General features: G+C 48.0%; 1 protein-coding gene across 2 annotated transcripts in view; it reads left to right on the top strand.

Annotated features, from left to right (window-relative positions):
• The first annotated feature begins 3,894 nt into the window (after window positions 1–3,894).
• The window catches only part of PTPN9 (protein tyrosine phosphatase non-receptor type 9), an 87,118-nt gene continuing 68,040 nt past the window's right edge, over window positions 3,895–22,972 (top strand). Inside the window, exon 1 of one of the 2 annotated variants that reach the window (XM_081838987.1) lies at window positions 3,895–4,033. In XM_081838987.1, the coding sequence (XP_081695113.1) occupies window positions 4,001–4,033 (33 nt within the window). In that variant the 5' untranslated portion in view covers window positions 3,895–4,000. Of the gene's footprint in view, window positions 4,034–4,086; window positions 4,230–22,972 lie in introns of those variants that run through there. The other variant, XM_081838988.1, reaches the window with a different exon arrangement.

Consider the following 22,972-nt stretch of genomic DNA (forward strand, 5'->3'; position numbering starts at 1 on the left):
GTTTATGATTTGGAGAACGATTTAAAGGATTAATAAATCAATTATACTTGAGGAACAAGGCATATAACTTAGTGAACGATGGTATAACATAACAAATAACATTAGCCCAAGGTACAAGACAAAAATGCCCCCTTCCCCCAATTTTATTTGTATTGGTCATTAAAACTCTGGCCAATGTAATTAGAGAAGATGGAAATATAAAAGGAATAAGCAATAAAGAAAAAGAGAAAATAAGGTTATTTGCAGATGACACCTTGCTAACAATTGAAAATCCGTTGGAAAAATTGCAGGTAATAGAAGCACTTTTGGAAAAAATATTGAGAAAGAACAGGGTTATTAATTAATTGGTCCAAATCAGTCAACATGTGTGGAGAGAACACAGAGCTGTCAATGCAGCAAAAAGGAAATTATTGGATGTGAAGAGTACATGTGAGAGTCAATGTGTCTGTGATAAGCAAGTACTAAATGCATGCTTTTGTCTGTAGACTAAAGTGGGTGGGATCAGAATACAGTGGTACCTCTGGTTGCGAATGGGATCCATTCCAGAGGCCCATTCGCAACATGTAAAGCCTGCAACCTGAAGTGCCGTATCGCGATTTGGCGCTTATGCGCATGCGTGAGCAACAAAACCAGAAGTAACCCTTTCCGGTACTTCCGGGTCGCTGCAGGACACAACCTGAAAAAACGTAACATGAAGCAAACATAACATGAGGTATGACTATAATTGCAGAATCTGCCTTGCAGGATCCAGCTTCCTCAGGACCTCAGCATCCAGTGTTTTTTAAAAATAAAAATGTCTAGCCTTTGAATGCAAAGATATATTAGCAAATGTATGGTCAGTTGGTCTGTTAATACTCCAGGTGGGGTCTGTGAGGCAGAATAGAGTGGGGCTATGACTTCCCTTGATCTGAACACTACACCTCTGCTGATTCAGCCTACAAGTGCATCAGCTTTTTTTGCTGCTGCATCACACTGTTAGTTTATGTTAAGCTGGTGATCTGCTAAAACCCCCCAAGATCCTTTTCTTCAGCCAGACACTCCTCCTGCGCTGCTGGGATGGGTGACTTCAGCACATTATTGAGTTAATGGCTGTGGTCGGACCCCATAATTCTCTGTGATGCTGCAAGGGAGGCATGTTGCACATTTGGTGAATTGTTCAAGCTCTGTATTTGCAACACGTGTAGTTAAAGCCAGGCAGCGTAACATCGTAGCAAGGCTTCCTTCTAGGGAACAGGCTGCAGGCCTGATGGAAAATTGTGTGCCTTCAGCTTAGGGGTTTCATAACAGAAGAGCCTTCTAGATCAAGGATGAGCAGAAGCCTGTGGGAAACCAGCAAGCAGGATTCGAGCACAAGAGCTTCTCGCCTCCCCCATGATTTCCAGCAACTGGCATTGCTGCCCCAATGGCAGAAGCAGAACATAGTCATTGTGGCTACGAGCCATCAACAGCCCTCTCCTCCTCCATGAATTTGTCTAATCCTCTTTTAAAGCCATCTAGGTTGTGCTGTGGCAGGGAGTTCCATGGTTCAACTGTGTGCTGCCTGCTGGGAAAGACCCCTGAGACCAGAGAGAGCTGCTGCCTGTCAGAGCGGGCAGTGCTGGGCTTGATGGACAAACAGTCTGACATGGTCTATGGCAGCTTCTGTCTCTTGTACTACGGAGGTGGGGAACCTTCAGCCCTCACGGCTAATTAGGCGTGCCAGGCCTCAGAGGCGATCTTTTCATTCATTTTATAACACATAGCACCTTTTCCTCCAAGGAGTACATGGTTCTCTCCTTCCTCATTTAACCCCCTTAGCAACCATGTGAGATAGCTTAAGCTCAGAGGCGGTGACTGGCCAAAGGTCACCCGGTGAGGTTCATCTCTCCCAGGTCCTAGTCCAACACTCAAACCACTATACAACACTGTCCCCCCTGCTTGCTTGCCAGGCTGTTTAGGGCAAACGCCACCCTCTTTTGCCATGTTTGATGCCAGATACAGGGAGCCTTCAAGGCATAGTTAGAATGATTTCAAGCAGGTAATGATTTCAAGCAGGTCTTCCTCTGCAGACACAGCTCAAGCCCTGTCATGTTGTTTGGTGCTACCACCCATGTGTCAAAATGGCCCAGGATGCAGAGGGAGCTCAGGATCTGGTCCCGCTTATGCTATTCATGTGATGCTCACATTATTTATTTCAAGTGATTTTTTGCACCACTTGATTGTAAAAGAAAAGCCAAAAAACCCTCAAAGTGGTTTACAAAGAATAAAACAATAAAATTATCAGTAAAATCAGTTAAAATTACTCTTGGAAACATTCAAAAAGAAAAGAAAATCAGCAACAAACTAAAAACATTGACATTCTACATGTCTAGGTAGGGCTACTTAAACAAATATGTTTTTAGCAGGTGCTGGAAAAAATGCAGTGAAGATGCTCACCTGATAGGCAGGGAGTCCCCAAGTGTAGGTGCAGCCACACTGAAACGTAGGTTGTTTACAAATGTGGAAGGGGTATTATGTGGCACCTGTAATGTGGGTCAGTTCCACAGACTGAAGTGGTCCAGAGGGCATCTGTTGGCTAAGGCGATCTGGTAGAGCTTCGTTTACTAATAGCAACACCTTGAACCCGTCTTGGATTTGTAGCTGGGTCTAGTTACAAAGGGGCCACCGGGAGATACCTTCCCAATGCCAGAGCATTCTCATGGGCGCTGGGAAGTTTAGATCAGGACCTCATAGGAAAAGCTTATCTAAAGAGGCAAAGCCAGTGTAGGATTCACACCGCGAAGGTGTCTCTTACAGCACATTGACTCAAAAGCAGGTTTCTATTGGCTTCAATGGGATTTTCTCCTTTGTGCATGGAGTTGCCACCTTGATTTTTAGAAATTGCCAGGGCAGGTTGCTGCGTGGGTATTCGTTTCTTGTCTGTCTGCTGCCGATGCCTTTTAGGGCTCTCTCCCCCCCCCCCCGCCCCCTTGGGAGCCCTCCATCCCGGCTCGTCCTCGGCTTGCTGTTGCCGCTGCTGCAGTTTGTGAATGAGATTCAATTTCTGAATGGAGCAAGCAGAGAGGGGGAGGGAGGCTTGGCAGCGAAAGGAAGCAGCAAAGGAAGCAGGATTGGTCTGCGACGGGGGGGGGGGCGGGTCAGCTGGGCTTACTTCCTCCCTCCCTCTGCTCTGCCTGCTGCTTTTGAGGAACAAGCACGGCAGAAAGGAGAGGGAGGGAGGAGGCCCCACGACCCCCCCTCCAGGCCACAGGACGGGTGCGGGGGGTGAAAGCTTCCTCCTCTGATACAGTATACGGTATATAAAGGAAGTTGCTTCCTACTGATTCTCTCTTCCTCTTCCTCCTCCCTCCCTCCCTCCCTCCCTCCCTCCTTTTTCTCCCAGAAAGCAGCAGGAGGAGGGATCTTTGCAGGGTGAATATCTCGGCACAATCTGGAGAGGATTGCAAGCTTTGGGGGCTGCGAAGTTTTGCCATTTTCTGCCCCTTCTTCCCTTCTCGTTAAGCCCCTTTGCCTTCCGATCCATATGTAGGCGTGTTTAATGCCCGAAGACATTCACCGCGGCTGAATCAGACTTGGCATTCTTATTTTATCAAGGGAGAGGTTTTTTGTTTTCCAGGACCTTTCTTTTTAACGGAACTTTTTTTGTCGAAGTTGTCGTTGTCGCCGTCCCTGTTACAGTGAAAAGGAGAGAGGGGCGCAAAAAAAACCCACCCACCGAATACTAATAATCGGGCGCTCCCCTCCGTGCTCCCACCGCCCTTTTCAAAAAATACTTGCATATATCTATATATCTACAAAAGCGCATCATAAAAGGGAGGGAAGAGAACAACGACGACGAAGAATGCGATCCTCCAACTTTGGGAGCGACCCGAGCTGAGCGATCCCCCGAAAAACGTGGGAGGAGGAGGAAAAAGGAGACGAGCTGCTTTGGGAAATGTTTGTGGGGTGGTAGCTGTGGAAAACTCGCACGATCTCCTGCTCCCTGGCCGGCGTCGAGTCCTGGGAGCGCCCCGAGGGCCGGATGGCGGCGGAGCTGAGCCCCGAGGAGGAGCAGGTAGGAGCTCACCGGGCCCCAGAGCTTGGGGGACCGCGGCCAGGGAGGAGGGCGGGGCGGCCGGGATGGCGGGGTTTCTCCGGAGAGGCTCCTCTCGGCTCCTTCCCAGGTCTTGGGCTGCGATGGGAGCCTCTCGGGCCTCTTGGCTGCGCTCTTTTAAACAGCTTCGCAACAACGCGGATCGCGAGGGGAAAGAGTAAGGAGATGCATAAATAGTATTTATTTGCCTAGAGTAACGCTGGGTACCCATCTGTTTTGGGGTCGTCTCATTCCTGGAAGCGAAGCAGCGCCCCCCCCCCGTCTCCCGACTGAGGGGGACCCAGGGCCAAGGACTGTGCTCCCTTTTGCCCCTCCTTCCCCTCCCCTCTTCTTCCCGGGGGTGAAATCCGTTCTTGGTGGGCGGGGGGAGCTGCGTCCCTCCAAGTCCCGCCACCCCCCACCTCAAGGGGAGGGGCAGAAGTGGGGCCCCCTGGGGAGGTTTCCGTGGAGATCAGAACCGCTGCGGGGGGGGGGCTGCGATGCGGCCTAGTCGGAGAAGGAGCCTGGCTGGGCCATGGGGCGCCCCCTCCCCTCCCGCTAGGATCCGCCGATAAAAGAGGAGGAGTTGATAACAAGCCAGGAAATTCGCTTCTTTGGGTGGGGGCTGCAAGGACACACTCGCTCTTGGTCTCGGGGTGCCTTTTGAGGAGCGGGAAGGCTCATTCTCCCCCGCAGTTGTCTTGGGGGGGGTGGATCCAGCCGCCTCAGGGGCTTCTCCCCCATTAATTGACGCCTCATTCATTAACTGGTTTTCTCTTCTAATCCTTCCGCCCCCCGCCCGTGTTTGTGTGTGTGGTGTTTTCTTTTTCCGGGGGGGGGGACTAGATTCCTCACCCCTTTTATAAAAGCTGTGAGGCCAGAAAGAGCAGCGCGACCTGGAGCGGAAGTGCCGCGGAGGGGAAAGGCCGGCAAGCGCGCAGGATCCGCGGCCGCGGGCGGGGCAGCCGGGAAGCTGGGCTTCTGCCGGGAGCCTGGCTGGGCTCGCCCTTCTTCCCGAGAGCGCGCCTGCGCCTCTGCCCGGGGCTCCGCGCGGCTCCCTCGGGGCTTCTCTCCCCGCCGCCCCGCTCGCAAGGACTGCGCGCTTCCGCCTCACCCTCTGCCCTTCGCCGTGTTCTGCTTCTGGCCCTTTTCACTTTCTCCCCCGGGAAGGATCCGGCCCTCCTTTGTCGCGCCCGCCCATCCCGCCGGCTGCGGCTGCGCTTGAGTCAAGCCAGGTGGATGTTGCTCATCCCTTCGGGAGGCGCCCCAGAAAGGGGTCCGCGACCCCCGCGAAGGCGGGGAGACACAAACCCCGCTCGGGAGCGTCTCTTCTCCGTTAAAGTTTTCACACTCCTAACTTGTAGCAGAAAAAGTGAACGTTGTCCGTCCTGGCAGAGAAAAAGATACTATACTAATAAATGTAACCCTTTTATTTAAATAAAATGGTCTGTGGGAGTTTTTTTAATCTTGCGTTTCTATTGCCTGTCTTGGATAGAACTGAAGGCAGCATACATTGTTGCTATTACTCCATCGGATTGCAGGTGGCTTTGTTTAGGTTTCTTAAAGAATGTCTTCCATGCTTTTCAAGCAAATTTCCCAAAGCATCTTAAAAACCAGCAATGTACAACAGCAGTGTAAAATCATGTAATATTTTTAAAAAGCATAGAGCAGCAATAACTGCCCACCCCCCACACAAAAAACAATAAAAGCAGCAGTCAGAAAACGCTTTCCAAATGGATAATGTCTTTCAGATGTTATCCAGAAAAAGAGCAGATTTTCTCCTAGGGGCCAAGGTCTCTTCAACCCCCCCATAAAATTTTTGAGGGGGCCAGGCACCCCCAAAGTTGGTGGGCTTTGCCATTCAAGTGGTGGTGTGGGGGGCCTACCTGGGCCTCCCAAATTTTCATTCACGTTGGCACCCTGTCCCCATTGATAAGTTCTTGACTAAGGATGCACCAGATAGGAAGGTCCCTGCTTCTGATCGTAAGGCTCAGACAGTACTTTGCAGAGTAGAAGAGGGCAGGTCCCCGCCCCGAGGAGACCACCATCTAGTCTTGGTGGCATGGACTAGGACAGGGGTCGGCAATTTTTTTTAGCTGTGGGCCAGTCCACTGTCCCTCAGACCTTGTGGCGGGCTGGAGAAGCGGCACCGGGGGGGGGGGCTGGAAGAAGAGGTGAGGGGGGCAAGTAGTCCTCCTCCCCAGCCCCAGCTGCTGTGCTTACCTTCCCAGGGGCTGCCGCCACCACCGCTGCTTCTTGTGGGTAGGCAGAGGAAGCTCGTCCGCTCTGCCCCCTGGCCCACAGGAGCACCAGGGCGGCAGTGGCAGAGGGAAGATGAGCGGCGTGAAAGGGCTGGCTCCAGAGAGGGGCTGCTTAAAATGGCACTCAGCCCCCTTCCTCCTCTAGGCAGGGTGCAGAGAAACCAGGAGGAGGGAGGGAGGAGGCACCGCCACGGTGTGGGGGGGGGGGGAATGGAATGGTGCAGGGAAAAAATGGTGCAGCCTGAATGAACAGAATCCCCACGCTGATGATCCACAGACAGTCTGTGGGCCGGATCCTGAAGGCAATTGGGCCTGATCCAGCCCGCAGCCCTTAGTTTGCAGACCCCTGGACTAGTGAACTTTGCTAGTGTCCGCTATCTAAGCATTGACCAGACCCTGACCAATGTGCTTCGTTTCACTTGCATTGTACATATATTACATATGTACATATATTATTACTCCATCCTGGAAAAGTGAACAGGTACATGCCCTAGATTTAAACCGCCACATATTTCTTAGCTTCTGAAAGTTGTTATTACTTATGTCAATTTCAGTATATCCTCCAAAGCCCAAACACTAACTAGTCAAATACAGAAATGCAGTAATATGTTTCCTGGATTTTCTTGTTAGCATCTTGGCTGCTTCTAGCAAATTAAATCATGTGTTGCTTTTTTGCCTTGTAAACTAATTCCATATTGCTCCAGAGCAGGGATTCAAGGCAAGTGACTAGCAGAGGGTAGTTGGGCCTCACGAGGCCTGGGCTTTGTTGAATGAAGTGGCTTCCTTCGGTTCCCAGGCTCAGCTTCAAGTGCTGCTTTTAACCTTTAAGGCCCTAAATGGCTTGGCATCAGCCTACCTAAAACACTGAATTCCCCAAACCTTGAGATCCTCTTTGGAGGGCTGGCTACAGATGCCCCAACCAACCAACATGAGGCAGAGAACCACCTGGGAAAGAGTGTTGTGTTATGTTGTTAATTGTGTTTTGGGGTTTTCCCCCCCAAAAAAATTGCACTGGAAAATTCCCAGACGTTTTTCCCAAAAACTTTTCTATGCAAATTAGGATAAGTTCCAGTGCAATTACACTATGCAAATTAGGGTGGTTTGTATTGGAGTGGGGGGGGGTGCATCAGGACATTTTTCTGACACCCTAAAGAGAGATCTAATTTTGTGTGCATATATTTACTTGTATTATTGTTAATGAAGCTAAAATTTTTGAAGCCAAGCAACGTGTATTTGCAATTGACATCTGTAATGGTTGTGAGGGGTAATTTACTTGTGCGTAAATTGCCTTCAGTTTAGTCAGCTTGTTTGCTCAACCATGTTTAGGGGTAGAGCTCGCCCTCCGTGACCTGTTAGTCACTTGCAGAATCCGTCAGTGGGCGTTCCTTGAATCTCTTCCAGCATAAAAGCTGTTTGACCCCAGGTCTCCTCCTATGTTCCCTGCGCGGAACGTGTCTGCGCAAGTAAGGGGAAGGCAGGGGCGTGCCAGCACTCTCTCTGCTAGTTTCAGTTGAAGGGTCTTGGAGCCCTGACACCGATTCCTCCATCTCCCTCTCCTCTCTATTGGTGTCACGCTGAATTCCTTCCCCCCTGCTGGTTCCCTCTCCGGCATCGCTCTGGAGCCCTGCCTCCGCCTCTCGCTTTGATGTCAGTTCCCTGACATCCACCTCCCCCCCAGGACCCCCTCCCCCCCCGGCCTGACCCGGTGACGTGACCTTGTCCCCATCTTCAGCCGACGATGCAGGGAACCCCCGAAAGGAGCTGCCGTCATCGTCCGAGGACTCAAACCCCGCTTCCCACCCGCTCCGATTTCTGGCGGGAGGGGCTTCCCAATCTGATTCCTCCTCTCCTGACGATTCTCTTCCTTCCTCTTGGTACGCTGGAAAACCCACAAAATCCTCTTCCTCCTCATCGGTGGTGGCAAATTGTTCCTCCCAGAATCTCTCCAGGGGTTTGGGCTTCCTCGGATACCTGTTGTGGAACTCTTCCACCAGATACCCATAATCTATTTCCCCTTCTGGAACCCACGTGTTTTCTGACTCGGGTTCCCCCTCCCAAGCTACTAGGTACTCCACCTGCCGCCCCTGCCATCGCGAATCCAGGATCTCCATTACCTGGTGGTGGTGTTCCCTCTCTTCCAGTGGTGGGTGTGTAAGCCCTTCTCCTCCTACCTCCCGGACCCTCCGCTCCGCTCTGTACGGTGAGAGCTGTGACCTATGAAATACCGGGTGGATTTTCATGCTGTCTGGCAACTTGAGCCTGAATGCCACCGGGTTAACTTGGTGTGCCACCTCAAATGGTCCCAGCCGCTTCGGCCTGAGTTTCTTACACCCACCCTTGAAGGGTAATCCTTGAGTGGATAACCACACCCGGTCCCCCACCCTAATGGTCTCCCCTTCCCGGCGACGTTTATCTGCTTGCCTCTTGTACTCCTCCTTGGCCCTTTCCAGATTCATCTTAAGCTGCTGGTGCAGGGCTTCCATTTCTTCCACGAACTGCTCTGCGGCGGGCACGCTCCACCCTTCCTCCCCTCTCCCGGGAAAGGCTCGGGGATGACACCCATAATTAGCCAAGAACCGGCTCATCCCCGTGGACACATGCTCCGCATTGTTATACGCAAACTCGGCCAGAGCTAGCTTATCTACCCAATCGTTCTGTCTCTCGTTGACGTAACAGCGGAGATATTGCTGTAATATGCTGTTTGCCCTCTCTGCTTGTCCGTTAGTCTCCGGGTGCCTTGCCATCGAGAATCCCACCTCCACCTGCAATAAGTTCATAAGTCTCCTCCAGAACCTCGAGGTAAATTGTTTCCCTCGATCAGAGATAACCCTCGAAGGAGCCCTATGCAACCTGAAGATGTGATTTACAAACAGCTGTGCGGTTTCCTCTGCTGTCACTGCATGAGAGCATGCTATAAAATGGCACATTTTGGTTAGCAGATCCACGACTACCATGACTGCTGTCTTACCTTTGGATTTGGGTAAATCTGTCATGAAATCTATCAACACCACCTCCCAGGGTCTTCCCGGCGTGGGTAAGAGTTCTAGTAGCCCTGCCGGGGCTACCCGCTCTCCCTTGGCTCTTTGGCAGCGGTCACACCCCCGTACATACTCTCGTACATCTTCCCTCACCTTTGGCCACCAAAACTCCCTAGTGACCAGCAACATAGTTTTGTGTTGCCCAAAGTGCCCCGCTGTGGGGTTGTCGTGAAGCTGTTTGAGCACCCTTTCCCGTAGGGTCCCCCCGGGCACATACATTGCTCCCTTGTAATACAGTAACCCTTCCCTTTCCTCGAAGTCTCCCCGGTCTCTCCCATTTTCCCCGAGTTCCCTGATTCTGGTTTGGGCAAATTCGTCCTGGCGAATCAGTTCGGTTAGTTCTCATTTCCCAACCAACGCCCCCCCACAAACCCATCGTTCCTCAGGGAACACATGTCGAGCTTCCGGTGGTCCTTCTCCTTCCGTGTACTCCGGTTTCCGGGAAAGCGTGTCTGCTCTCACGTTCTCTTCTCCTGGCACGTACTTGATCTCAAAGAAGAACTTGGAGAACTCCTGTGCCCCCCGAATCTGTCTCTGGTTGAGAACTCGCGCTGTTCTCCAGTATTCCAAGTTCTTGTGATCAGTGCAAACCTGAATCTTGTGCTGAGCTCCTATTAGGAGATGTCTCCACTGGCGAAATGCTGCATAAATAGCTAACAGTTCACGATCATACACCGTGTAGTTCTGTTCCGATTTATTCAGCTTCCTTGAGAAGAAGGTGCACGGTCTCCAGGTGTGTTGGCCCCGTCCTGGCTGGAGTAGCACCGCTCCTATCGCTCTGTCCGATGCGTCGGTCTCTAGCCTCATCGGCTTCTGCAGATCCACGTGCAGGAGCTGTTCCTCCGAGGCGAACGCCTTCTTTAGCCTTTCGAAGGATCGTTGGGCACTTTCCGTCCAGACGAACTTCTTTTTGCTACTGAGGCAATCCGTGATGGGCGCGGTCAAGTGGGCAAAGTTCTTGATGAACTTCCGGTAGAAGTTGCTGAACCCGAGGAACCTCTGCACATCCTTCCGGGTTTGGGGGGCCTTCCATTCCAGCACCGCCTGCACCTTGCCGGGGTCCATGGCTAGGCCTCTGTCTGACAACCTGTATCCCAGAAATTCCACTTCTTTGGCGTGAAACTGGCACTTTTCCAGCTTGACCCACAGCTGGTGCTCTTGTAGCCTTTTCAGCACTTCCCTGACGTCCTGGACATGCTGTTTTTCATTGTCCGAATAGATCAGGACGTCGTCCAGAAATGCTACGCAGTTCTTGTACAGCAGGGGACCCAGCACATGGTGCATGAAGCTTTGAAAAGAGGCTGAGCCCGACTGTAATCCAAATGACATGACTAGGTACTCAAAGGCCCCTAGGGGGGTGAACATGGTGGTCTTCCATTCGTCCCCCTCTCTCATTCTAATCAAGTTGTATGCTCCCCGAAGGTCCAGCTTGGTAAAAATCTTACCCTTCCTTACCCTGGTCAGAATATCATCAATTCTGGGCATTGGGAAGGTCACGGGTTCCGATACGAGGTTCAATCTTCGATAGTCTACGACTAACCTCGGCTGATCCGTGTTTTTCTTATCCACAAAAAACACAGGGCTGCCCCCCACTGCCTTAGGTTCTCTTATAAACCCCCTTTTCAGGTTCTTGTCTATAAAGTCTCGCAACTCCTGCATCTCTCGGTCCGACATGGCATACAGCTTACCCACCGGCAGCTGTGCCCCAGGAAGTAGGTTGATTTGGCAGTCGAAGGGCCTATGTGGCGGCAGCCTGTCCGCTTCCCTCTCGCTGAAGACCTCTTGTAAGTCCGCGTACTGTGGCGGCACTTCCGCTCTCTGCTTCAGTGTAGTTGCTGCCACTCTGGCCAACCTCACCCTGGGCTTCATTCCCCCTAGACAGTGTTCCAAACAGTGCGCTGACCCGAAGGTGACTGTCTGTTGATGCCAAGCCACCACTGGATCATGTAGCACTAGCCAGCTCATGCCCAGTATTATAGGGGGTCCCGCCAGTGTGGCCACGTGAAAGGCAATGGTTTCTGTGTGCCTGGACACACTCATTCTCATTGGCGGGGTTTGATGTGTCACCTCCCCTCCCAGCAGCTCCCTGCCATCTATCGTGGTCACTTGGAGTGGGAAATCAAGGGGCAGCAGGTGGATCTGGTGCTCCAGTGCAAACTCCTTACTAAAAAAATTACAGGAGCTGCCTGAGTCCAGCATTGCCTTCACCTTGACTGGGTGTCCATTTGGGAGTTCTAGCACCACCTCTATCGCTATAGAAACCTTGGGTGGGTCCGGTTGGGGCACTTCTGTTAGTTGTTCGCTTGGCTGCTGCGCCCCCCTGTGGGCAGTCAAGCGCTGGCGTTTCCCTGCACCTTTTCCTCTGCCCCCTCCTCCTCGTTTCCAGCGGCTCCCACCATCCCTTGCCAAGCCTTTCTTTGTGGACAGACCCTGGCAAAGTGTCCTGGCCGTTGGCAGAGGAAACATTTCTTGGTGCTTTTCCCAGCCTTTCCTTCCCTTTTGCCTCCTTGGTGGGCGCTCGGAACCTCGCGTGCGCGCACCCCATCAATTTCCATTGGCACCACATCATCGGAAGGGTGCTTTGGCATCTCAGGAATGCGGTAGTCAGGGCAACGCTCTCCTCTCCCTTCCTGCCTTTCCAAAGCGCGCGCTTCCTGGCGAGCGCCTATCGCCATCGCAGCTTTTGTCAGTTGATCCATAGTCTCCGGGCGGGGCGTGCAAGAGAGTTCATCTTTAACGGTTGGGGACAAGCCCTCCTCAAACAGCATCCGTATGGGGGGGGCTATCTAGATCCCATTTGAGCCGGTGTATTAACATCGCAAAGCGGGACCAGTAGTCTCTAACGGAAAGATCCCCCCTGCTTGCATCTCATCAGCTCCCTCTGGGTCACACTCTCCCCCAATTGGCTTGAATACATAGCGTCCATCGCCTGAAAAACTTCCGGACTTGGTGACTCGGTGGGCACCTTAAGCGCCCTCCCCGACCCACGAAGAGCCTTTTTAAAGGCTACGGAGAGGGTACGGAGAGTGGCGTGGTGCTGAGAGTAGACCGCTACTTCAGTGGAGCGAAGCCGCAAGCCATGGCCGGAGAGCGCTGACTTTCTTCCTAAAATTTGGACTGGATAACAAAGGACCCGTGAGTAGTGGAATTTGGACTTTAAAAATTTTATCCTGTGAATTCGGCACGATCGGGGGATGTGTTAAAGGGAAGTCCGCACCCCCTCTACTTCTAGACGATTTAAAGCAAGGAACGGAGAATTAAGGCGGAATGAATACTGTTTTGATGATTTAAAAGTTTTTCACAAATTTGATAGAAGAAGATTTTGTGCTGGAGAGAAAGGGAATTTTGGAACTTTGTGTGTAATCCCCCCCAAAAACCCGGGAGTGTCCTATTTGGGTGCCGGAGGAAGAAATGAAAGGAGTTTGACAGCTGTCAAAGAAGCTGTCAAACGGGCGGACAAAGTAAAGAATTTTGTTATTTAACAACTCTTGGAATTAAAGCTGATACATTTGAACTGAGGCGATTGGAAACAAAGTATTGATAATAACAAAGCAACAGATTATTGGAAAAGGACTACTAAATAACTGAAAGCCCCCTAGGGGGAATTAGTGACATTACAATGGCTGCAGAGGGAAAATTACTGGCGGAGATAGAAAAAATGTTCTTTCTCGTGGGAATCCTGCAGGAGCAGAGTATGGCTTTGAGTAAAGTTTTTATGACCTTGAATTCTGTAACAAACAACTCTGCTGAATGCACAAAGGAGACGCATGACAAAAACTCTGCAGCTGAGCAGGAAGAGATGCCTTTGGAATTGACAGAGAAGAAAGAAGGAGTTCAGACACTACAAGTGGAAAATATCAACCAGGAATCTGCATTGTTAGAGTATGAGCAAGAAGACCTTTGGATTACAAACCTGCGAAAGATGAGAAAGAAGAAGAGAGAAGTCCCTGGAGTACTTGGAATATTAAAACTAAAAAGAATAAAGCAACATGATTGGGACTTTCCTCTTGAGTATGGAAAACTAGATGGTCCTTCGCAGCAAACACTCTTCAACATTCTGGATGAAAGAAAATATGATGTGACTCTGACTGAACTCCTTTGGGGTCTTAGGACCAACAAAGAGGATTACCAATATAGTTGGCAGAGAGGGACTGACAGAGAATCAGACGCCTCGGACGTGAGGAATCCGGGCTAAGAACTATTTTTTGTTTGTTTTTTGGACATTTGTCTGGGAAGGGACAGAAACCGGGGCAGGGGGGGGGGAGAGAGAATAGAACTATAAAATGTTATGATTTGTTTTACTTGGTCAATGCGACCTATAATTAATATAATAAAGGGAAAATTTGTGGAGGGGAAGTTAGATCGACCTTAAAAAAAAGAAATTAATGATTATAAGAGAATTGGATAAGTTGAATATAGATAAACAAAAAGAATTTAATTTTTAAAAACAATATGAATATGTTTAAGAGGTTAGGTAAGAACTTGCTGAATTAATTTTGGAACTGGGATGTAAGAGGAGGAGGTGGGGGGAAGTCAATGAAAGTGGGTAAAGAAAATTAGGGTATGTAATTGTATTTGTGTCTTTGTGTGTTTTTGTCTTTGTGTGTGTGTTTGTTGTTATAAAATGTAAAAACCCAATAAAAATTATTTTTTTAAAAAAAAGAAAAAGAAAAACTTCCGGACGTCCTTCATGGCGGGGTTCTGTGCGGCCATTAGGGGTCTAACCCATTCCCTCGCACTGCCCTCAAGGTGCCGCCACCTGCGCTGCCTCGTCAGCAAAGTCATCATGCTGCAGCTGCAAGGCGTACTCTATTTCTGTTCGGAATCCATTATATTCCTGGGGCTTCCCCCCAAATTTGTGTACCAGTCCGGGCACCTTTTTTGCTACAGGGGTGGGTCTAACCTGCGTGTCCTGGGTGCGCCTCTCATCCAGCCGCGCCATCAGCAGTGCTGCATGCCGTTCCAGCTCCTGGTTCCTCTTCACTAGGTCCTGCGCCCCCGCAGCTTGCTCCGCTGCCCCGGCGCCTCCAGTCTGGCTCATGTTTCCACTGCTTGCGCACAAGTAACAGCAGGGACTGACGGGTTGCTGTAATGGTTGTGAGGGGGTTACTTGTGCGTAAATTGCCTTCAGTTTAGTCAGCTTGTTTGCTCAACCATGTTTAGGGGTAGAGCTCGCCCTCTGTGACCTGTTAGTCACTTGCAGAATCCGTCAGTGGGCGTTCCTTGAATCTCTTCCAGCATAAAAGCTGTTTGACCCCAAGTCTCCTCCTATGTTCCCTGCGTGGAACGTGTCTGCGCAAGTAAGGGGAAGGCAGGGGCGTGCCAGCACTCTCTCCGCTAGTTTCGGTTGAAGGGTCTTGGAGCCCTGACACCGATTCCTCCATCTCCCTCTCCTCTCTATTGGTGTCACGCTGAATTCCTTCCCCCCTGCTGGTTCCCTCTCCGGCATCGCTCTGGAGCCCTGCCTCCGCCTCTCGCTTTGATGTCAGTTCCCTGACAACATCCATTCATAGTTACTAAAGAACTCATGAAACTGGGAAAAAATTCCAATGGAAAATGAATCACTCGGGAAAAATTCCACCACCTGCATCACAATCAATCAATCAATCAATCAATAACTTCCGGGTCCCTTAGTCAAAATTCTCCCAGCAATTTATATTTCTCTGAATTCTTCAGACCTTTTGAGATCCTAGCTGTGCTTCCTGGACTCTGCCCCTTTCCCATGCCCTGCTGTCTTCTTCTGTTGTCCTCTTCTACTCCTGAAAACTCTGTTGCTCCTTCTCTCTGCCTCCCCCTCCCTGTGACCTTCCCTTTGTGCATTCCCAAGGGACTGGCAGTTGGCTTTGGGTGCCACAAGTTGCCATTCTTGAGAGGATATGAAAGGAAAGTGGAGTGGGAGAAAGATATCAGCTTGCCCCCAAATGCATTCCATTTCTAGGAAAGCATTCCATTGGGATGTGGTTTTTATATTTTTAATTATTTTTCCCCAGCATTTATTTATATCCTGCTGCTTCATCTTAGTTTTCAAGGTAGCTTGCAACAAATTTTAAAGTGCATGCCTCCTAAACCCCCCCTCCTCCCCCCAAAACAGATCAATGGTAAGAACAGAACAGCAAAGGTGCAAACAAAATATATACTGCAGAAAGTGTTAAAATGTATCCGGACTCAGTAAGAAGAATGCTGAAACAATACTCAACTCCATTAAAAACTTGCGTGAACACAACATTTTGAACTGGTACCTAAAAGTCATTTAGAAGGATATGGAGTGAAGATTTGGGAGTGGGGGGAGAACTGCACAACTGAGCTACCTTTGGAAAGGAGATTCCTTTGGTTTCTATCCACTTCCCCTCAAGTTGGGGGGGGGGTCTTAATAATTGGGCAGGTTCATGTGAGAGTTGGCACCAAGCAGCTTAGAAGAGGGATGGACAATCATTCACCCCCAACCCCAAGCTGAATTTTTGTGGAGGAAAGTGGTCTAGGGCTGCACATGCAAAGTGAGTTGACCCAACACACACATTTATTCATTCTCTCTCTCTCTCTCTCTCTCTCTCTCTCTCTCTCTCTCTCTCTCTCACACACACACACACACACACACACACACACCCAGCCACACACAAATGCACACATACGCTCTCACACTCACTCACATGTGCAAACTCACATGCATGCTGTCATGCACACTTTCACACATGCACAGATTCCCACATGTGTGCGCTGTCTCTCTCACACATGTGCTAGCTCTCCTTTCTCAAATTGGTTTCTGTGTGGAGAGGTCTCCTTTCCCAATTCATGGAAAAGAAACCCAGTGATCTGGCCATGGGGGCCAAGACTACTTCTGCTGACAGTTCCCTTCATTCTCCTGCTGAAAAATGAGGAGATTTGCTGCCCTGTGGATCCTGCTGCCTGAGGCGGTCACCTCACCTTGCCTTATGAGTGGGCCAGCCCACCTCATAAGTAAACTGCTGTAGGCAAAACGGTGCTCTGTCTTTAGTTAAACAGAATTGCAAAGGCTTATTAATGAATGAAAGGACTCCCACTGAGGCCTGTACACTCACAAAGTGCCCCCCCCCATTGAAGCACTGGGGCTCACTTCCACAGGTCTTGGTTGTGATGCCTTTTCTCAATCAAGATTTATGATGTGCAATTGTGTCAAAGCAGCCCCCCCTTTCCTCCCTTCTCTTTGCCACACAGCTGGGGCCCTGGACTCCCCGGACCACACACCAACTGCAAGGAACCGGATGTGCCTGCATTGTTAAGAGCATTTGACTGTGACACTTGGCACCTGTTTTGGAGGCGCCCCTCCCCCCCTGCAGTTTAATCAAAGAGACCAGATGAGATAATTGGGGAGGAGGAGAGAGGGGAGGGGTTTAGAGGACCCAGTGGAAGACACAAGGAAGGAAGCAGGAGGAAAGTGACACTAGGCAGGTATGATAGTTGAGATGAGAGCCCTCGGCGGAGTGATTTCATATTTGTATTATGTGATACATATTGAATGATCAGAGTGCTGTAAATGTTACATATATCATTAATATTAATTGTTATTAATCATTATTATTACTAATACTAATGAGGCACCCAGTAAAGATGGAAGGATGCCTTGTTCTATTCCAGGGGTGTCCAACTCACAAGAGACTCCGAGAAAAAAAAGATAGTGATCTACCCATTCGGGGGGCAGGTCAAAGTTGTTGAGCTTTTTTGGGGGGGGGGGCTTTTTCCTGCCATGAATCAGTGACATCATACCCTTCTTCTTTTCACTGATTTCCACTTTTCTTACAGTGTGTGTTTTGGGGGCTTAAGAGGGAGGAGATGTGAATCTAGACTATATTGACCCTGACAAGAGAAACTAGCCATGCCAGGCTGCAAAATGGCTCCCTCTTTCCGAAAGCATGTTTTCTCAATATGCTTCTCCGTCTGCTTGGTGGCAAGGTCAGTGTAGGGAGTGAAATCCACAGTCAATCATTGCTGTCAGGATCAAGGCCATGTTTTAGTTGTGTGTTTGTTTTGTCTTCCCTGCATTTCCCTCCCCACAAAACAAATCTGAAATGGTTTTGTAGCCTCTGATCAGTGTGAGACTCTTATGCTCATGCCTGCCCTTCTGTGATATCCAGAAGCATTATTGCCGGCAACTCCTGAGTAGGAGCCTTCCCACTCCCTCTCCTCCATAAATTTGTCCACCCCTCTTTTAAAGCCATCTAGCTTTGGGAGCATCACTGGCTCCGTAGTTGGACTATGTGCTGCACAAAGAAGGACTTGCTTGAAGCTTCCAGCCTTCAGCCTCATTAGATGTTCATAAGTTCTAGCATTATGAGAGAGGGAGAAAAACTTTTCTTTACTCATTTTCTCCATGCCATGCAAAATTTTATAATCTCCTGTCCAGTGTTCAAAAATTTCCAGGCACATTTTGCACCTGGCTGTTGGCCACTTGCAACCAAGTGAAGATGCCTAGGCACTAGGATGGTGTCTGGCGTCTTCTCCATCTGAAGGTGCATCCCTGGGGATCCTTGGATCTGGACTGCTTTCACACACTAGCAGCACATCCTGTAGAATTGTATCTGTGATATTTTATCTGCACAACCTGAATGAATTTCAGGAACCAAAAGTTTGTATTGAAAAATACGGCTTTCGAGCGATCTGGCCTCCAAATGGCAACTGGACATTCCATTTTGGTGACTAACCCTGGTTTAAGGAGCCATTTGGTGCCTCGCTTATATATCGTGAGTTTCTGCTTCTGTCATGACTCCTTTTGCTCACCTTTTCTCTAACTAAAAAGTCCCAAACACTTTTTAGAGGAGTTGAAGGGCTCTTCCTAGGAAGAAACCTTCTGGTTGATGCAGCAAGAGGCACCTTCTTCTCCACCTTCTAGATGTCTTTCATCATTTAGTAGAATGAGAGCTGAGCAAAAACGCCTAGCCTCATTGCATGATTTCAAGTGTTAAAGACACCTCCCCATGTTCAGCATTGCTTAGCATGCATAGCAAATTTATCCATGTTGTTTTTCATTCCATTTTTCTGTTGCCTTTTCCCTCTTCTTCTGTCCTCACTTGCCCTGGTTCCCACATGCCTTTCCAGTCAGGATTCCATCTATTTGCAATGTTCAGGCCATGAGTGCTGTTCCTTATGGAACCAAAATGGCCTCACTCACGCACAGGAGGGAGGGAGCAGCAGGTCTGGGGAAAATGTGCGAAGTTTGTGGAAAGATGGGGAAAGAAGTCTAGAAGAAGGAAGCCAAGTCATTGTCTCTCCCACTCACCCACCCCCGCCATCCCCAGTGGTTCAGTGAGGACTGAACTTGCTTGGTGACCATGGAATGCTGAGGGATTTTTTGCAAAAGGGCATGACACTCACCACCACTATTTTGCTACCGATCCCACTTCTCTGGATAATGTTTCATAGCTTTTGGTTAGTACAGTAAACTTATTGATGATATTTGTTAGTATTTGTATATCACTTTTAAGTGTTCAGAGTGCTTTGTGTGCATTATTTTAATCCTTACAGCAACCTTAAAGGTAGGCTGACATCAGCACCTCTGTGTTGAAGATGGGGGCTGAGACCAAGGTTTGCCTAAGGCAAGCTTGTGCCAGAAGTGGGATTTTATTTTTTTTAAAATAATTTTTATTAATTTTACAACATAAACAAAAAACAAACAAACATAACACGACTTCCCCAAACCTCCCCTTCACTGCATTCTTGTTTTAAAATTTTTTAGCAATCCTTCATCCATTTTTATATTTAATTCTCTTTAAAAAATTTTAAGCTTAAGTTTTTACTGCTGTAATTCTTTATATCCAATCCCTTGACATCTTAACATTCCGAGATTTTACAACAATTTTTAAGATAGATTTTAAATTTTTCCCAGTCTTCTTCCACTGTCTCTCTCCTCTGGTCACGGATTCTGCCGGTCATCTCTGCCAGTCCCATAAATTCAGTCACCTTGGTCTGCCATTCTTCCAGAGTAGGTAATTCTTTAGTCTTCCAATACTTTGCCAAAAGAATTCTTGCTGCTGTTGTTGCGTACATAAAAAATGTTCTATCTTTCTTTGGAACCATTTGGCCTACCATGCCCAAGAGAAAAGCCTCCGGTTTCTTTACAAATGTCCACTTAAGGATTTTCTTAATTTCATTATAGATCATTTCCCAGTAGGCCTTAATCTTCGGGCAGGTCCACCAAAGATGATAAAAAGTTCCTTCGCATTCATTACACTTCCAACAGTTGTTATTGGGCAGATGATATATCTTTGCAAGCTTGACTGGGGTCATGTACCACCTATAGATCATTTTCATTATATTCTCTTTTAAGGCACTACATGCCGTAAATTTAATACCTGTGGTCCATAACTGCTCCCAGTCAGCAAACATAATATCATGACCAATATCTTGTGCCCACTTAATCATGGCTGATTTAACCGTTTCATCCTGTGTGTTCCATTTTAGCAGCAAATTATACATTCTAGACAAATTCTTAGTATTGGGTTCTAACAATTCTGTTTCTAACTTTGACCTCTCCTTCTGGAATCCTAGTTTCCTGTCCTGCTTAAAGGTCTCATTAATCTGGTAATAATGTAACCAGTCTCGGACTTTAGGTTTCAATTTCTCAAAGCTCTGTAATTTCAACTTTTCACCATCATATTCTATAATTTCACAATATTTTGGCCACTTCTTGAAACAGTCCATCTTGTCTAAAATTTGCAATGTCTGGAACAAAAATAACAATCTCGGCAATACATTCATCTTGATAACAGCAATTCGGCCTAACAAGGAAAGTCTCAGCCTAGACCATATATCGAAATCTTTCTTCACTTCCAACCAACATTTCTCATAATTATCTTTGAATAAGTTCACATTCTTAGATGTTAAATTCACCCCCAGATATTTTACTCTTTTTGCAATTTCCAAACCGGTTTCTCTTTGGAAACTCTCTTTATCCCCCATCGTTAGATTTTTTTCCAGCACCTTTGTCTTATGCTTATTTAATTTGAAACCTGCTACTTGACCAAATATTTCAATTAATTCCAAAACTCTTTTTGTACTGGCTTCTGGCTGTTGCAATGTCAAAACTAGATCATCTGCAAATGCTCTTAACTTATAATGTTTAGTTCCGACCTGTATTCCTTTAACCAGCTGGTCCCTTCTAATCATATTCAGGAAAACCTCCAGTACCGATATAAACAATAGGGGGGATATTGGGCATCCCTGTCGTGTCCCTTTCTCTATTGGAATCTCGTCCATGACCATACCATTTACAATTAGTTTAGCCTTTTGCTCAGAATATATTGCACCTATACCGTTTTCAAAGTTTTTGCCTACCCCCATCCCTTGGAGATTCCTCTTCATAAAACTCCAGCAAATATTGTCAAAGGCTTTCTCTGCATCCACAAAAATCAACACAGCTTTTCTATTTATGTCAGTTTCCAGAAGTTCCAAAATGTCTATAATGTTCCTCACATTGTCTGACAATTGTCTACCTGGTAGAAAGCCTGTTTGGTCCCTGTGAATCTCCTCTAACAAAACTTTTTTAAATCTTTTTGCTAAAATGTCTGCAAAAATTTTATAATCCACATTCAGAAGTGATATAGGGCGGTAGTTCTTGACTTGATGTTTCTCAGTTTCTGTCTTCGGTATAAGTGAGATGAATGCTTCCTTCCACGATTCGGGAGCCTTTTTCCCCTCCAAGATTTGGTTGCAAACTTCTTTCAATGGTTGTACTAACCATTCCTTCAATGCTTTATAGTATCTCGCAGTTAGTCCATCTGGTCCTGGTGATTTCCCTAGTTGCATATCTTGAATGGCACTCTCTATTTCTTGATCTGTAATTTTCTCATTCAAACTCCTTCTGTTTTTTTCCGAAATTTTTGGCAGGCCGTATTTTTCAATAAATTCTTCTATCTCTTGTTCATTCTTTGGCCCTTGTTTATACAGTTTCTTGAAAAAACTTTGAAAACAATTACTTATCTCATTTGGTTTATTAATAAACTTCCCATCTACTTCGAGTGATGTCACCGTATTCAGCTTTTGTCTCTTTTTCAATTGCCATGACAGTAGCTTCCCACATTTATCTGCTGACTCGAAGGTCTTTTGCCTCATTTGTTTTATTTTCCATTCTATTTCCTGATTCATCAGTTCCATATATTGTGTTTGATGAAACTTTATTTCTCTTAAAATCTCATGAGACTTAGGCTTAGATCTCAGTTTCTTCTCCCCTTCTTTTATTAGGTTCCAAATTTTCTCTTTCCTCTCATTCTGTTTTTTCCTCTTTATTGAATTCTGTTGTATTAGGAAGCCACGCATCACGGCTTTGCTTGCGTCCCAAATTACTCTTTTTTCGACATCTGATCTCAGGTTTATCTCGAAGTAGTCTTTAAGTGTCTTTTGGGCCTTTTTACAAATTTCTTTATCTCCAAAAAGGGTGTCATTCATTCTCCATCTAAAGGTTCCAGCTGTTGTCAGTCTCATTTCCATCTTCACAGCATTATGGTCGGAACAGGTTTTGGGGCAAATTTCTGTTTTTTTAACCCTTGATGCCAGATTACTAGAAATCCATATTTGGTCGATTCTAGTCCATGTCATTTTTGCTTCAGAGAAAAAAGTCCCCTCCCTTTCCAGAGGGTTCCTAGTTCTCCAAATGTCAATCAAGTCCATAGTGTCAGTCAGTTCAAAAAAAGTCTTTGGTAGTCTTCCATCATTGGATATTACTTGTCTTTGGGCCTTGTCCATGTTTGTGGAGACAACTCCATTCATATCGCCCATCATTATAATTTTAAGGTCCAAAAAGTCCATTAGAGTCTCATGCAACTTCTTGAAGAATTCAGCCTTCCCCTCATTTGGTGCGCAGCCCCCACCATGCCTTGCCAGGCCTTTCTTTGAGGGCAGACCTTAGCAACATGTCCTGGTCGTTGGCAGAGGAAACACTTCTTGGTAGTTTTCCAATCCTTCCCCTCCCTTTTGCGACCTTCACTGGAGTTTGAAACCTTGCGCGCGCCATCAATTTCCATTGGCTCCGCCGCTTGGGAAGGCTGTCTCGGTATCTTAGGAATGCAGTAGTCATGGCAACGTTCCGCTCTCCCTTTGCGCTTCTCCTGAGCCCGCGCTTCCTGGTGTACGCCAATAGCAAGCACAGCCTTGGTCAGTTCATCCATAGACCATGGGCGGGGTGCACGGGACAACTCATCCTTTACTGTTGGGGACAGCCCCTTCTCAAACAACATTTGAATCGGTTCAGAGTCCAGATCCCACCCGAGCCGGTGGATCAACATCGCAAATCGCGACCAGTAGTCTCTGACGGACTGGCTCCCCTGCCTGCACCCCATCAGTTCCCACCGAGTCACACTTTGCTGCACTTCACTGGAGTACATCGCATTCATTGCCTGGAAGAATTTCTTAAGGTCCTTCAAGGCATCATTTTGCGTCGCCATTAGAGGCCTGATCCATTCGTGCGCCCCATCCTGCAGATGCCCCACAATGTATGCCACCCTCTCCCCGTCATCAGCAAAGTCATCATGCTGCAGTTCCAAAGCGTACTCTATTTCCGTTCGGAAGGCATTGTAGTCCTGGGGCTTCCCACCAAACTTGTGTACCAGCCCCGGTACCTTCCTTGCGATGGTGGTGGGTCTGACCTGTGCATCTTG

The sequence above is a fragment of the Podarcis erhardii genome, assembly GCF_964252035.2.
Source record: "Podarcis erhardii genome assembly, chromosome: 14".
NCBI classification, from domain to species: domain Eukaryota; kingdom Metazoa; phylum Chordata; class Lepidosauria; order Squamata; family Lacertidae; genus Podarcis; species Podarcis erhardii.